We start from the raw sequence: 13,785 nt of genomic DNA on the forward strand, positions 1-13,785 counted from the left end.
TCACGCACCAGTCGCACCTGAGGACAATTTAGAGTGTCCAAAAGACCTTAGCATGCATGTTTTTGGAACGTGAGAGGAAGTTGAAGTGCCCAGAAAGAAACCATGCGGGGAGAGCATGCAAACTCCGTACGGAGGCCAGGGCAAGTTGGAATTGAACTCGGGACTCTGAACTCTGAGGCGCTCTTTCACCCTGCCGCTCTGAACTTACATCCATTGGTTTTATTATATGTTAAATACATTTTTCAAGATCCATCTCGGAGTTACACTTTAAGTCAATTCTAAATAATATTTTGAACGCGTTGTCGGCTAAACTCACGGACTTCTTGCAATGGTTCTCATCAGCTGCCGCTCCCTCGCGTGCTCATGGAAGAAATAACAGCCAGTCGCTCCGTGTGAATCAATTAGCATATTAATGAGCCATGTGTGCATTGTTTATGTGGAGTGAATACATTATCAATGAAGGACTATACTAAGTAGTATGTGGCATGTGCACTCTGAAGTGAACTTGTCTTTACTGGTGAAATTTTTACACGAGCACCGCAGATCAGTACTGCGGCATGTGCCCTAGTGAAATACGTCTGGCGGCGCGGCTAGTCGTAAAGGAAGTCAGACAACGCTTCAGAATAAAGCGTGGGATGGCAGTTAACGTACGGAACGAACAGCATTTTATTTTGAAGTTCTTCTAAGAAGCATGGTTGTTGGATAAGTTTTGTTGAAAAAAAGAGTAGATGGACAACGATAATATTTTGATGTCAAAAAACGAAGCGCGAGGGTCGCACCTTGATTTGAAAGTATGTGTTCCCCGTCAAAAATCAGGCGTCCGGGACACCGGGACGCATGCAAACGAGAGCACTGTTTACGTTTTGATAAACTTGCTCTTAATTTGAAAAGACAAAAGTACCGATCCTTAAAGCATTTAATTAGATTTGACGATAGCGTCCGAAATCCCTTTGGAATCTCACATCCTCCCCCATTAGAGAACCGGCGCATTCTTCAAGAGTTGTTTTTGTTAAATAGGTGCTCACTGATGTGTAATGTTAAGATTATTTTCTCAAATGAAATATTTTGCTTGGCTCAATAAAGGTTGGGAAGCTAAAACGAAAATGGTACAAAAACAGCAAGCGTCTCGTGAATTGGAGAGCAGTGTAGCAATTTCTTGTACTAAGACAGAAAAAAAAAATCCGTCATTCAAAAAGCAATAAACGTGCTATGTATCAAGTGCCACTTGCGATTTGCTGGATGCCTCTGGCTGTTTGACAGTTGCTGACATCCCTTTTAGATCTTACCACAAGAGTGATTATTGCACAGTTGGAACAGTGTATGTAATGTCATCAGCTTGCACCGCTACGTTGGATCTGCGTCATTAAACGGGGCAGCTATGGCTTTACGTTTGGGTTCCCAGAGCACTAGTCTTTGCGGGCCCTGCATAAAAGGTCACTAAGTATGGCAGTTGCTCTAGAACAAAATATGTTGGTTGATTTAAATTTGAAAACTAAAAAAGAAAACAAGCCTGATAACCATCCCGGATTTTTGGGAATCGTCAAAAGCATGCAGGATAGCGGCCCTCGAGGAACGGCTTTCCGTGACGATCAAATTAGTTTTCATTTGTTGGACTATGATGTGTTTTCCAGCAGAGCCTGATTGGGATGGATTTGGAATTGACGTTTAAATGGTGAGTGAATCACGATGATGGATTTTCTTAAATTCGAATCATGAAATCGACATTTCCCCGGCGCTCCTTCAAATAGGAATGAACACATTGTGTACAATACAAAATACAGATCTTTGTTTTCTCAGGGTGCTTGATAGAACTTCCATATACAGTACAAACAAAGAAATTATGACCCGAAAAGACAGATGAAATATTATGTTCACCCTTATTGAGTTCACCTCTGCCGGCTGAGTTTCCCTTTACAGCAGTTGAATGCTCATTCTGTGGACTGAGATCAGGAGCTCCTTGCCCTTCTTCTGCTTTCCTTCTTTTGATCCTCTGGTCTGATAGATGATTTTTTTATTGATTTCTTTTGCATTCACGCCACGGCGTGACCCTCAAATGAAAGGTAATTGACAGCCTCAGGTTATGTTTGTTCTTGACACGCAAGTGCAAATGTTTTGAAAGCGTTGTTATTCAGGATTTGGTTTTGCCCGGGTTTTTGTTTTTCCTTCGTTTTTAGAAGTAATACATTCAATTTCGGTCGCTGGGAAATTTCTACGTTTGATTTTCGGGGCATCCCTCACAAACGCAAAGCTTCCCGCCAATCTCATTTTCACGCATCAAACTGAATGAAATAAGGGCCGGCTTTATACAGACCGCCAATTGGACATGACACCGTCAATTAAAATGAATTCTGATTTATTCACATATGCTCAGAGATGAGAGAAAAATCGTCTCTTGTGCATGCGTCATGAATCCGACAGCGCTTTTGCATACACGCTGACCTTGTGCGCAGAATAACAACATTTCTGCGCATTGATTAGCGATGAGGCCCAGTAGGAGTGAGCCTTCCGTTCCGTACTCTCTACTTCCCAGCTAGAAATTCCTCGCTCGCCCTCACACAGGGCCATAGAGACTGAAGCCCCATACTGTGACTTTGATTCTTCTGCCTTTGTGCCAACCCGATCCCTCCTGCTCCAAAAAAACAATCATTAAAGTCATTACCAATTTTACGCAACGACAGTATGTTGTGCTGCGATTGAGTTCATCCTGGCGCAATTGTTACAGATTTTCACAATACTGTGCCAGCGTTACCAGATGATTGCTGACAAAGTCATCATGTATAGTAAAGGCTTTTAAAACCCTCATGTGTGCTAATAGAGATCTGTCTTAATACAGAGCTTGGGAAAAAAAGAATATATATATATTTTTTTTTTCCTTTTACAGGGCCCGATGCCCATCTTGAATAATAGAATGAGACTCACATGTGAATTGTTTGCAAACTCGTACATATTCCGACTCCCTATGTAGGTCGGCTGCGATGTTCTGATTTCTTTCTCATTGGATCAACCCCGTAACGTGTGTAGTGTAGCTTCCGTTGGGATCACCATGGTTACGGCATGAAAGTACTGGAGGAAAAAAGTCACCGAGCATCTCGCACTGTACAGTTTTGCAACAAATGGTTTTTATTATCAATACGTTGGTTCTTGTTCACACTTATATATGGACCACTTCTGTAGTATTTACAACGTGTGTTTTGTACGAGGTGATGTGCGTTAACATGCTGCGAAGGCCCAGTCTTTACAAAAAAGCAACAAAAAGCATTACAACGACATCAAAAATTGTTTTCCCAAAAGCTGCAACAAAAATATTCATTTAGTAACCACAAAGAGTGTATCACTGGTATTGAAGGACTTCTTCATTCTTCATTCTTTTTTTTGGGTGGGGGGGGGGGGGGGTGTATTATTTTTGTATTTTAAATATGTAAAGCTAGGGCTGCAGCAAATTCAAATCCAGTATCAAGTGTTCTAATTAAAAATACAAACTACATTTTATTGCTTGGTGAAAATCAATCAAACACATTTCCACTTCATTATGAATGACCCACTTTTATAAACTTTTGATGAGCAACCCTTTTAAAAACTACATTTAAACTGTGCTTAGCAGTATGATATTTTCCTCTCCAGTAACATTAGATTAGACAAATCCCCGCCCACAAATTATTAGTCTGCGAGATGAATTTGTTTGAGTCAACCTGGGTTGTTAAAAAGTGATCAGTAGGAACAGCAACTGTGTCAGGCTGTCAGCATCAAAGCATGCGGTCCTTTACTTCTATCACAAATTTCGCAGCCGTCACACATTGTGCATCTTTTCTTTACAATTGCTCCACCAATTACAACAAGGGGACCGATGTCTTCCCACCTCAAGTGGAGGAGAAAGCAGTGGGGAAATTAAGTTTAAAAAGAAAAAAAATAGGGAAGCGTTCACTCACTCATGCAGCCTGACGTGATTGTGAGTGATCTGGCAGATGCAAACATATTGAGGTTTATCCATCCTGTTGCCTCCGGTGTATCATGAAAGCTTATGAAACCTGACACAGATGACTGCGTACTAAGCCTTTTCGGGAGATTCCGACCACTGACGGTGGGATTACCCTCGGCGCAAACACCGCAAACATACTAACGAAAAGCACAGAGGAGCAACATAAGCTGCAACATCTTGAAGCACATGCTGCCATCGTATCTGCAGTGTACAGGATTTTGATGAGCGGTACTCATCAAAAATTGAGAAAAAAAAAAGGGTTTGGGGAGAAATTTTCCCCAAAAGGATCTAAAATTCATTATAACTTTCATTTGACCTCCAAACTTGGTTCAAATAGAATCTTGCTAGAATCAGCGCTGTTCAGCTTGCTGTTCGCATTTTGGCAACCAAAGATCAAGGCGACAACCAACAACTGATCAAAAGCGCCTTGTGTGTTCAATCTACACTGTGTGTACAAGCAGGGCTTCAATCAGAGTGTTCCCCAAGAAGGATATGGCACTAAGCTGATGTCATCAGCAGGTTGAAACCGATACAGGGAGCGCGAAAGTGCCGCTACAAAGGTCTCACACCTGGGGTGCTGGAAAATGTATGTGTTAGTGTTGGGGTTTTGCTTGGATTTGGTGCCAGGTCAACCGCAATCCTAATAAGCTGAAGTGCCATAAAAAATGGATGTTGTGGACATTGAGCCTCAAGTCAAGCTTGGGCCGCTGTCACAAAGTTTTTTGAGCCAATGTTTTCTCTCCAGGCTGGCATCCTACTCCACTTTTTTCGTCATTTACATCTTTCAAAAGTTTGTGGGTCAAACTGTACAAATGTCAGGCTTCATAGCAGCATAGTTTCAACCGATAGAGCCCAGGTACTGTCCAGTGAAAAACTAAACCAAAAAAACATCCACCCATGCACATCAGTGTGCACTGTGACGTCAACAGTGATCCACAAGTCCTGAATATTTCTTGAAATATTATAAAAACAAAGTTATTTTAGAATCAAGCTATTAGCATTTTATAAAGTATAGTCATCTGAACAGTGAAGTAATGTTTGTAGTCAAATACACTCGAGATCAAACTGAGAATATTTACCACAATTTACCACAAATTGAACGCGTTCAATTCTGGAACTCAGCTTTTCGGAAAACAGTTGTTTGAATTGGACATTTAAGTAGAAAATATATACACTAAATACAATATATAGATATTCCCAAAGAAAAGGAAACGTATTTTCATTTGTTTTTCTCTTCCATTTGTCATAATTGATGGTTGCGTTCTTCCTTATTGAATGTTTAACATGACAATAAAGAAAGAACACAACTCACAACGCAGCGTTGGATCAAAAAAAAAAAAAAAAAAAAGGGTTGTGCATGCGCTGTACACTCGAAATTAACAACCACGCAAGATTGAGACAAAAACATGCTTCACTTTCAAAATAAATAAATAAATAAAAACTTCTGAGGTATAATGTTTTGCCACTTGAATGACACTTGCCTCAAAGCAGTACTGTACATTTTAGTCCTGAAAAAAAGTATAAACATCCTGTTGCCGTACATTAGACTCCACCCGACCTCTATTGTTTCCCTAACTACATGTCGTGCGGCTAGCAAACCAAACAGTGAAAATAAAGTTAAATCAGAAGTCAACCTCACCATTTACCAGACCAAAATATGTTCCATGCCTTGTTGAGACTAGCACGGGCTCTGCCAGTCTCAACGAGGCATTCTTTTGTGATGTCATTTTCAGTTGACAGCAATCGAAAAAACGGTCGCCCTCTGACATGGATTTAAAGAAAAACAACTGGATTTTGCTACTTAATTTATATTGCACAAACTCAATAACGCCGAGTTAAGACAAGTTAGTGGACATGGAACATTTTACTGTAAAGGAAAAAAAAAAAAGTGTGGCGACTTCCCCTTTAAGAACAACTACAACGGAGTTGCAAAATTACCCAGCTGATTAGAAATAATGATTGTCTTTTCTTTTGCCCCCACTCCGCTCACACTACCAAAGCTCTTGTCCACAAAAATTGTGTTTCCGGTATCAATTGCATGCCATAACAACTTGTTTACTAACTTGAAGGTACAGTAGGTTGTGCCAAGAAGTCCGTTTTGGAAGGCACAATGACAACATGAACACAGAAGAAAATCATCATACAATATGTACAGGCTGAAAATCAAACCTTTTCATTTATGAAATTTTCATCCGTTAGTAAAATGGCCACGAGTCACAATCCATCGATGTTCAAGATAGATAAACAGCTATAGTTGGTGCAGGATTTATGTGAGTTAAAAATTACCATGAGGTTTTTGAATCCAGAATCAAAGCTTCTGATGCGGCCATTAAACAATGACAGACGTTTCATGCCATTAAGCAGTGTTTCATTCCATAGAATTGTCAGTTTATTCCTGTCAAGGGAAGATCTTGTATGTTCAGGTTGAGAGATAGCCACTCTCCTAATGTTGTACTTTTGAAGTATTATATTGCTGGTGCCGTGTAAATGCCCCATACCTTGGTCTCCATTTAGACACCGGTCATTTCCAAAACTAAAGATCGTACGTTTGTACCATTAAACAATAAACTGCTGTGCAGTAGAATAGTACGGTATATTGATGTTTTATCATTTGTTGGGAAAAATTGTGCGATGATACAACCTCGGATGTCATATCAACCAAGCGGCTCGGGGGGGAAAGTAATTGCTTGAAAGATTGGTGGAATTTGAACTATTATTTGAACTATTATTACCCCTTTTTACGTATACACACTTGATAAACACTAATGGGGAATACTGCGGTATCTTGTTTAGTGGGTTAAACAAGTCTTAAATAGGACTGCCGTTATGTCGAGAACTGTTTTTAACCTTCCCTTTCAGATTTACTTAGACAAGAAAAAGTAGAATAGTGACATTTATAATGCCTTACATGATTCATATTTGCTCAAAATAGTATATTTTAATATATTTTTTATCTATACATTTAATCCATATGAATACTATGTACTTTATTAACAATAAAACGTGTGCAAATAAAAGCAGCATGTTGCAATATAGTCTGTGTCAATATTGGTGACCACCTCAGTACTGTTGGCAGCTGTAAAGTGTTATCGGATCATTGGTGAGCTCAGGCTATCTGTCAACTCATTGTGTGTGTTGTGGAGCAGAGGTTAGCATGTCTGTCTCACAGATCTGGAACCAGATTTCAGATTCACCTGGCTCCGGCCTTCTTGTGTGGAGTTTGCGTGTTCTCCCCGAGCCCGCATGGGATCTCTCCGGGCACGCCGGCTTCCTCCCGCACTTGAAAAACCCACATGGCAGGTGTATTGGACACACTAAATTGTCCTCAGGTGCGTGAATGGTTGTTTGTCTCTGTGTGCCCTGCAATTGGCTGGCAACCAGTTCAGGGTGTGTCCCCCTACTTCCCCAAGACAGCTGGGATAGGCACCAGCAAGCCTGCGACCACTGTGAGGATAAGAAGCTCTACAAAATGGAGGGATGGATGGATGGAAGCTCATTTTTAAGGACTTGGGCTTCGTTGTCAAACTTCAACGTCATGCTTGAAGTACACACAAATTGTGGCTTGTTGGAGATCATTTCTGAATGCTGACTATTATCAAGGTGCCCTTGAGCAAGGCATCGGACCCGGATCCCTGAATCATCTTGGTGGGTGAAGTAGGGGAGGGCACTCAACACTGGTGCGTCCCTTCACCCTGAAGCAGTGACGCATTCTTGTCTTGTGACAAATTATAGGTGAGCAGCAGGCAGGGAGTTGATCCAATCAACACAATTCTTTGAAACAAATCATATTTCTTTGCTACTAATGTGGGAGCTTTGTTCATCTACCTACGTGGGAAAAATTTAGTGTAAGGCTATAATCATCATGGGCTTTTCCTAACAATGGCTAAGATGGCTAAAGCAAATAGTGACCCCCAGTCCGTACACTCTGTATAGCAATCAAGCGTGAATCCAAGTACATAATTCTGATTGCTAATCTAAGCACCACTCAAAGTTCTCATAGTCTAGAAATGGGAAATCCAGGTCCAGAAAATAAAAACCCTGCTATAATTTGCCTTTTGCCACAGGTGCTTCTAATCAAATTGCAGTCAAACAAGCTCATCAACTTATTTGTTAAGTGAAAGCTCAAGCCAAACCGTTTCGGGGGTTTGACTTTCTGGACCTGATTTTCCCCATCGCTGTCAAAGTCCTTGCAAAGCAAAATAAACATATTTTAAATTTGACACATTATTTGGGAGAAAAGAGCAAAATTTGAAGGGCATTCAAAATATGCGAAAAAGCACAGGCACTCTTGGAGCAGCCATGTTCGCATGAAGCCCCAGCCACATGCTAGCCGTCAAGTCAGACTTTTAAATAAAGTTTCCCTCCTCCTAGTTTTTCTGTCTGTCTGCATGACAGAGGGATCGCGGCCAACAACAAGGCACTCTGATGTGGACACACAGCGGATTGTGCAAGGGAAAGTTTGATTTTAGCGCTAATTTGTCGCAATCAAGTGCTACTTGGTTCTGCGTTTGCACACATTTCCAGCTATTGTCAAACACGTATAGCTTATTTACAAACAAATCCCGAGTCCACTTTAGAATGGAATGGATTGCTTATCTTACCTTATTTTGGGTGGGAGGCTTCATGCACTCTGATCATGGCTTGCTAACTGCTAACTTTCATGCCGTGATGCTATATTCCCCATCAGTCACATTGCGGTGAATGGCAAATTCAATAAACAAACAAAAAACTATTGATAATTCCAAAGGCGTTGGTGTCCACTTTGCAAATTATTGACCGGCCTAAAGCGTTGAAAATGGCTCGCTAAAGATACATGATGCTATGCCAATGGTTGAAAACAAACAAACAAACACACAAACAACTTGCCATTTGGGCGGGGTCTCCAGAAAAGTGATGATTCCGGAGATTTGAGGATTCCACCCGACTGCAACAATATTCCCAAAGATCAGAATGTTCTTTAATCGACTTGAGGTTTCTAGTCCACACAGGTCACAGTTTCTTGGGCTTCCCCCCACAAACTGATTCAAGTTAATCTTTATAGTCTACGATCAATTTTCACACCCACCACGCCGGCTTGAGCAGAATAAAGATATTAGCAAACGCTTGTAAATCGAACGTTACTCCTAATCTCTGACAACAGGGCGGACTCTATAGAAATGAATAGTGGGAACCTTCTCGCCATCTTTGGTTAGCTAATGTGATTATCTTGTCATCATCCACGTATTTGCAGCAATCTATCCCGTATACTGTATATAGCCATCCATTCACTGTACATAAATCATCCGCTCTGTCATTCGTTTATTATCCATTCCGACCACCTTCCAATAATTTAGCATCTCCTTTCCATAAGTATTTTACACTCATTAAATAGTATTGTGATTCAAATGTACAGTATCCCTCATCAATATTAATCATCGTCCTTCCTGCTCCCCGCATAGCCGATTCGATAACATTTTTTCTACTGGAGATTTCGTCCATGGCATGGGGGGAGCTAGAGGACTTCCGGGCTCAGTTTTCATTCATTCACAAGACAAATCACGCGCGTGTCCCCGCTGCAAATGTCTTCGGCGGCCCATGCTTCAAATAGCTCTCTATCCATCGCGACCCTCTCTTCTTTCCCTGTAGCCTCAATCCTCCTCACTCATCTCGTGCCAATGTTCTTGTATTGGCACAGCAGCAGGTTCTTGAAAGTCTTTTTGAACGTGGCGTTGCAGAGGGCGTAACAAGCCGGGTTGATGGTGGAGTTGACATAGCACAGCCAATAGCCGATGGCCCACACCGTGTCGGGGACGCACGACTGGCAGAAGGTGGAGATCAACACCATCACGTTATACGGGGTCCAAGTAATGATGAAAGCCAGCAAGATGGCAAAGATCGTCTTGGTCACCTGAAGGGAGAGCAAAAATAATGAAATAATGTGCGAGGGAAGAGCAAAGAAGGCTTTCAATCATTTCTGCTCCCCAGGCGATCCGTGTTTTTTTTTTTTTTTTTTTTTAAACAGGCCGGAGGAAAGTAAGGAGACATGAGAAAGTTTTGCACTTCATTCCAGTTAAACTGCTTATTTTTAAAAGACATCACACAAGACTTGGAAAATATATTTAATAGGAGCTGAACTTGAAAAGAATCTTTCAACCTCCATCCTTTCAGTACTTTTACAAACACAAAAACACAAATGCATCAGGACAGGTCTGGGTTACATATTTCATGCAGAGTTATATGAAAGACAGAAAAATGTCTTTTACACACTTTCTACATTTCAGAGTCTGCACCTGCTTTGTTTTTTTTTTACCTTACTTTAAGTAGAAAGCAAGTCAAGTTTTCTCTAAAAATGTTCAAAAAACTCTTATGAATGCGTTTGGGCAATATGAGTTCAGCACCCAAATCCATCCATTTTGAAAATGATTTCGCTCCTGGTGGCTTGCTATTGATTAACAATTTGCCCAAAGGATGTCACAGCTCAGCTTGCCAACACCACATGAGCAAACTCACCAACCAGGTGTATTCACAAAACTAGTCTCATTAAAAGTGGTGCACATATTTTTTTTTCCTGGGTTACTCACATATAAAAATAGATTGACGCCAAGAAAAATATAGGCCTTTGCATGTACATGAGGTACTTATGTTACTGATATAATGCTTTGGTTTCATGTGAATAAAAAGACCTTGTTCCAGTGTTATCGCTTTAGTGTGGCACACGACAAATGAGTGAGCCTCAGATCATTACAGGCCGCTCATGTGAGCATATGTGACCTCTCCAAAGGAGAACTAGTCAGACATGTCATAGGCAAGCCATCGAAGTGCTGCGTTTTGACATTTTTATCCTATTTCATCTCTCATTATTCTTCCGCGTGCTCATCCTGATTCTATTCTACTAAAAGGTTTTTTTTTTTCTTCCCGTGACAATCGCCTGTGGCTAAAAGTGCGCTAGCAATATTCGCATTATTTCTTGTGCGCAAGCACCCTGAATACTAAAGCTTGCATACATTTTGAATTCTCTCCCTTTGGCTCTGCACGGCGATGGAAGGTAACAAAGCGGTAAAATATTTTACCTCACCAGCCAATGCTTTTTCGAATGGTGTGAATCACTTAAGACGGCCCCAAAACATACCTTCTTTTCCCTGGCGGCCATCTGTCTTTTGCGCTTGACTTGGCTCCGAGCGATGCTCGCAAACTTCCTGGCGACCGTTCTGGGGCGGCTGATCGGGATGGAATGCCTCTCGGCTCCCTCCACGGGGGGAACGATCTCGATTGCTGTGATGCATTCATCCCCCGCCTGCTTGGTTACGATCTTTATCTTGGACCACCTTGAGCTAGCATTGATTTTGGACATGGAGGGATTTGTCAGACTTGCTGGAACTGGGTCAGAATTAGTTGGAACCTGGCAAAACAAAGATGGATGAAAGAGGAAAAGGTTTCTTAGCAAATTTGCCATTCCGGCAGTGCGTTTCTACTACGTCGTTACATTTGCGATTCCTGCGCAAGCTACTGTATACAGTAACTCAAGATCAGTCAGACTGGTCCGAGAGAGCTTATGAAAATGAAAGTGAGTCATTGCAAATGGGATCGTTAGACACAATTGGTTTTGGATTTGATAAAGGGATACCCTACCAAAACCCAAACATCAACTCAAAGGAACATGTTCGGCTCCCTAAAATGGATGCGATATGAATCTGAGAACAGAACATAATAATGCGAGCGCAGTTTCAGATATGTTGGATTATGTGGTATCACATGATTTTGATCATTTTACTTTTTGGAACCATAATGGGTTTATTTTTGACCCAGCTGTTTTTGCCGATATTACAGGCACAACTATATAAAGTATAAAAAGTGAAAAAATAGCAACAATATTAACACTTACCTCAGGTATCACATCGTTGCTGGCCTTGGGTTCTGTTGGGGGTATGAAAGCTGTAGTCGAATCATTGGAACTCTCCTTTTCCTCCTAGATGAAATAGACAGATACAGTATATAGAAAGCTAGACATATTTTGACCTGACAATTTGAGTAATTTGCTCATGGCGAAAAGTCAAAGCAAACAACGGAAGCACTTTATAGAATGACTGAAAGCCATGACTTGACCACTCAAACGATGTGCTGTTCGAACAGCTTGTAGGCGGCGGAAATGCATCCGAGGTCTGTCAAATGAAAGGAAGACATGCAAGAAGTAGTAGAGAAGCTCTTTGAACCCGGAATGATAACGTGACAGAATCGCGGCAGAAAACATTTTTATTCCTCGCCAGGGAGAACAGCTGCGGTAAAAAAAACAAAAACAAACAAACAAACAAAAAAACCACATTCATTCAACAATGTGAGCTTGTTCCCAAGCAGAAACAGTCAGATAAGCATCAAAACATAGTGTGCCATTTTACCCATCTTTTTGGTGTCATAACCCTTCTATGGCTGAAGGAGTCAAACAACAATGACTATGTTAGCCTATTATGTTGAAGAAAAAAAAACTTTAGCAACATAAATTCAAAACATAATTACAGCTAAAGTCGGAATGAAAGGTCTAATCTTAAGCCCTGGTGAAGATGTAAATTATGTTATCAGCAAATAGTGTGAATTGATCCCCTTTTCTGCTTCTTGTCAGGGTCTGATTTGGGAAATGAATAACTTTTCTAATCTGCAAGTAAGCAGTCACTTACAGTAATACTTTTCTCAAGCCTTGCCTGTTACATGCAGATAAATTGCTGCTTTTTTTTTTTTTTTGCAGGGGCAAAGATAGTCTAGTGGGAGCTGTAAAGGGCCAATGGCCACTCCCAAATCCTTAAAAACTTATTTGCCTAGTCAGCTCAGTGCCATAGAAAAATGCTTTCGCAAGCCACAGAAGTTGGCATAAATTATGTCGACGTTCAAACTTAAAGTCCCGGTGTTTGGTTGAGTTATATTGCGGAGACATTACATCAACATAAACAAGTGATGCGCGGACTGCATTGTGGCAAAGTGTCATTTTTCCAGTGCTGCGCAATGAAGAGGTAAACTAAAACTTAGACCAAAATAAAAGGGTGTCGATTTAAATGGGCAGACAGACAAACCTGTGTTGTGAGCCCGGGACTGGGTTGAGCCGGTGGCTGCGCTTCATCGGGTTTGGCGGCACCCACCTTGCCGTTCTTCACGGAATCATCGGCAGTGTTTGTTGAGTCCAAACTGAGCTTGGGGGCCATGCGGGGACTCTTCTGAGGACTGGTTTCATTGTTGTTGTTTTGCTTCAGTGTGTGGCTCTTGGTCATGCTGGGTGGTCTGGAAAAAACGACGTATGATGAAAAAATACAGAGTAAAATTGTTGTTGTAGTTGTTGTTTTTTTTTTATCTATTTTGAATTTTACTTTGTGCCTTTCTTCTCCTTCTTGTCGGGTTTATGTTTGGACACCCTGCTCCTGGATGCCAGCGAGATATGAACGTACAGCACGGTCATAATTATGACTGGGAGATAGAATGCGGCTATTGCCGTGCCAAACGTCACTGCGGGGTTCGACAGGAACTGTACAAAGACACAAAGACATTTATTTCATTTTGTGGATATGCGATATACCTTTTTTGTCCAAGTTATTAGTCCAATGTCGGGTTCACCCGTTGGCATCTCATGAAACTGTTCCAAAACAGACATTACAAAAAACTACACAAGACACAACAAAAGCCAATGTTTGCTTTCATTTAGCCAAAAGTTTATAAATGCTGTGATGCAATTTACAAATGTAGTTAAAAAGGGCAATATTTCTATTCACAGCTATACCATGGAAATTTGATACCGGCCCGTGCCTAATGTGAATATACTGCAAAGATCCTCAATAATCCTTTGCTCAGTC

The 13,785-nt window shown here is 41.1% G+C and overlaps 1 protein-coding gene across 1 annotated transcript in view; it reads right to left on the bottom strand.

Moving 5' to 3' along the window:
* Positions 1 to 3,097: 3,097 nt before the first annotated feature.
* Positions 3,098 to 13,785, bottom strand: part of LOC148427509 (muscarinic acetylcholine receptor M4-like) — a 34,720-nt gene continuing 24,032 nt past the window's right edge. Inside the window, exons 5-9 of the mRNA XM_088408465.1 lie at positions 13,306 to 13,460; positions 13,015 to 13,219; positions 11,838 to 11,921; positions 11,085 to 11,354; positions 3,098 to 9,863 (exon numbers count right to left, since the gene is read on the bottom strand). Coding sequence (XP_088264591.1) covers positions 9,618 to 9,863; positions 11,085 to 11,354; positions 11,838 to 11,921; positions 13,015 to 13,219; positions 13,306 to 13,460 — 960 coding nt within the window. The 3' untranslated portion in view covers positions 3,098 to 9,617. The remainder of the gene's footprint in view (positions 9,864 to 11,084; positions 11,355 to 11,837; positions 11,922 to 13,014; positions 13,220 to 13,305; positions 13,461 to 13,785) is intronic.

The sequence above is a fragment of the Hippichthys cyanospilos genome, chromosome 2 (genome assembly GCF_059441005.1).
Source record: "Hippichthys cyanospilos isolate Australia breed blue-spotted pipefish chromosome 2, RoL_Hcya_1.0, whole genome shotgun sequence".
In the NCBI taxonomy this organism is placed as follows: domain Eukaryota; kingdom Metazoa; phylum Chordata; class Actinopteri; order Syngnathiformes; family Syngnathidae; genus Hippichthys; species Hippichthys cyanospilos.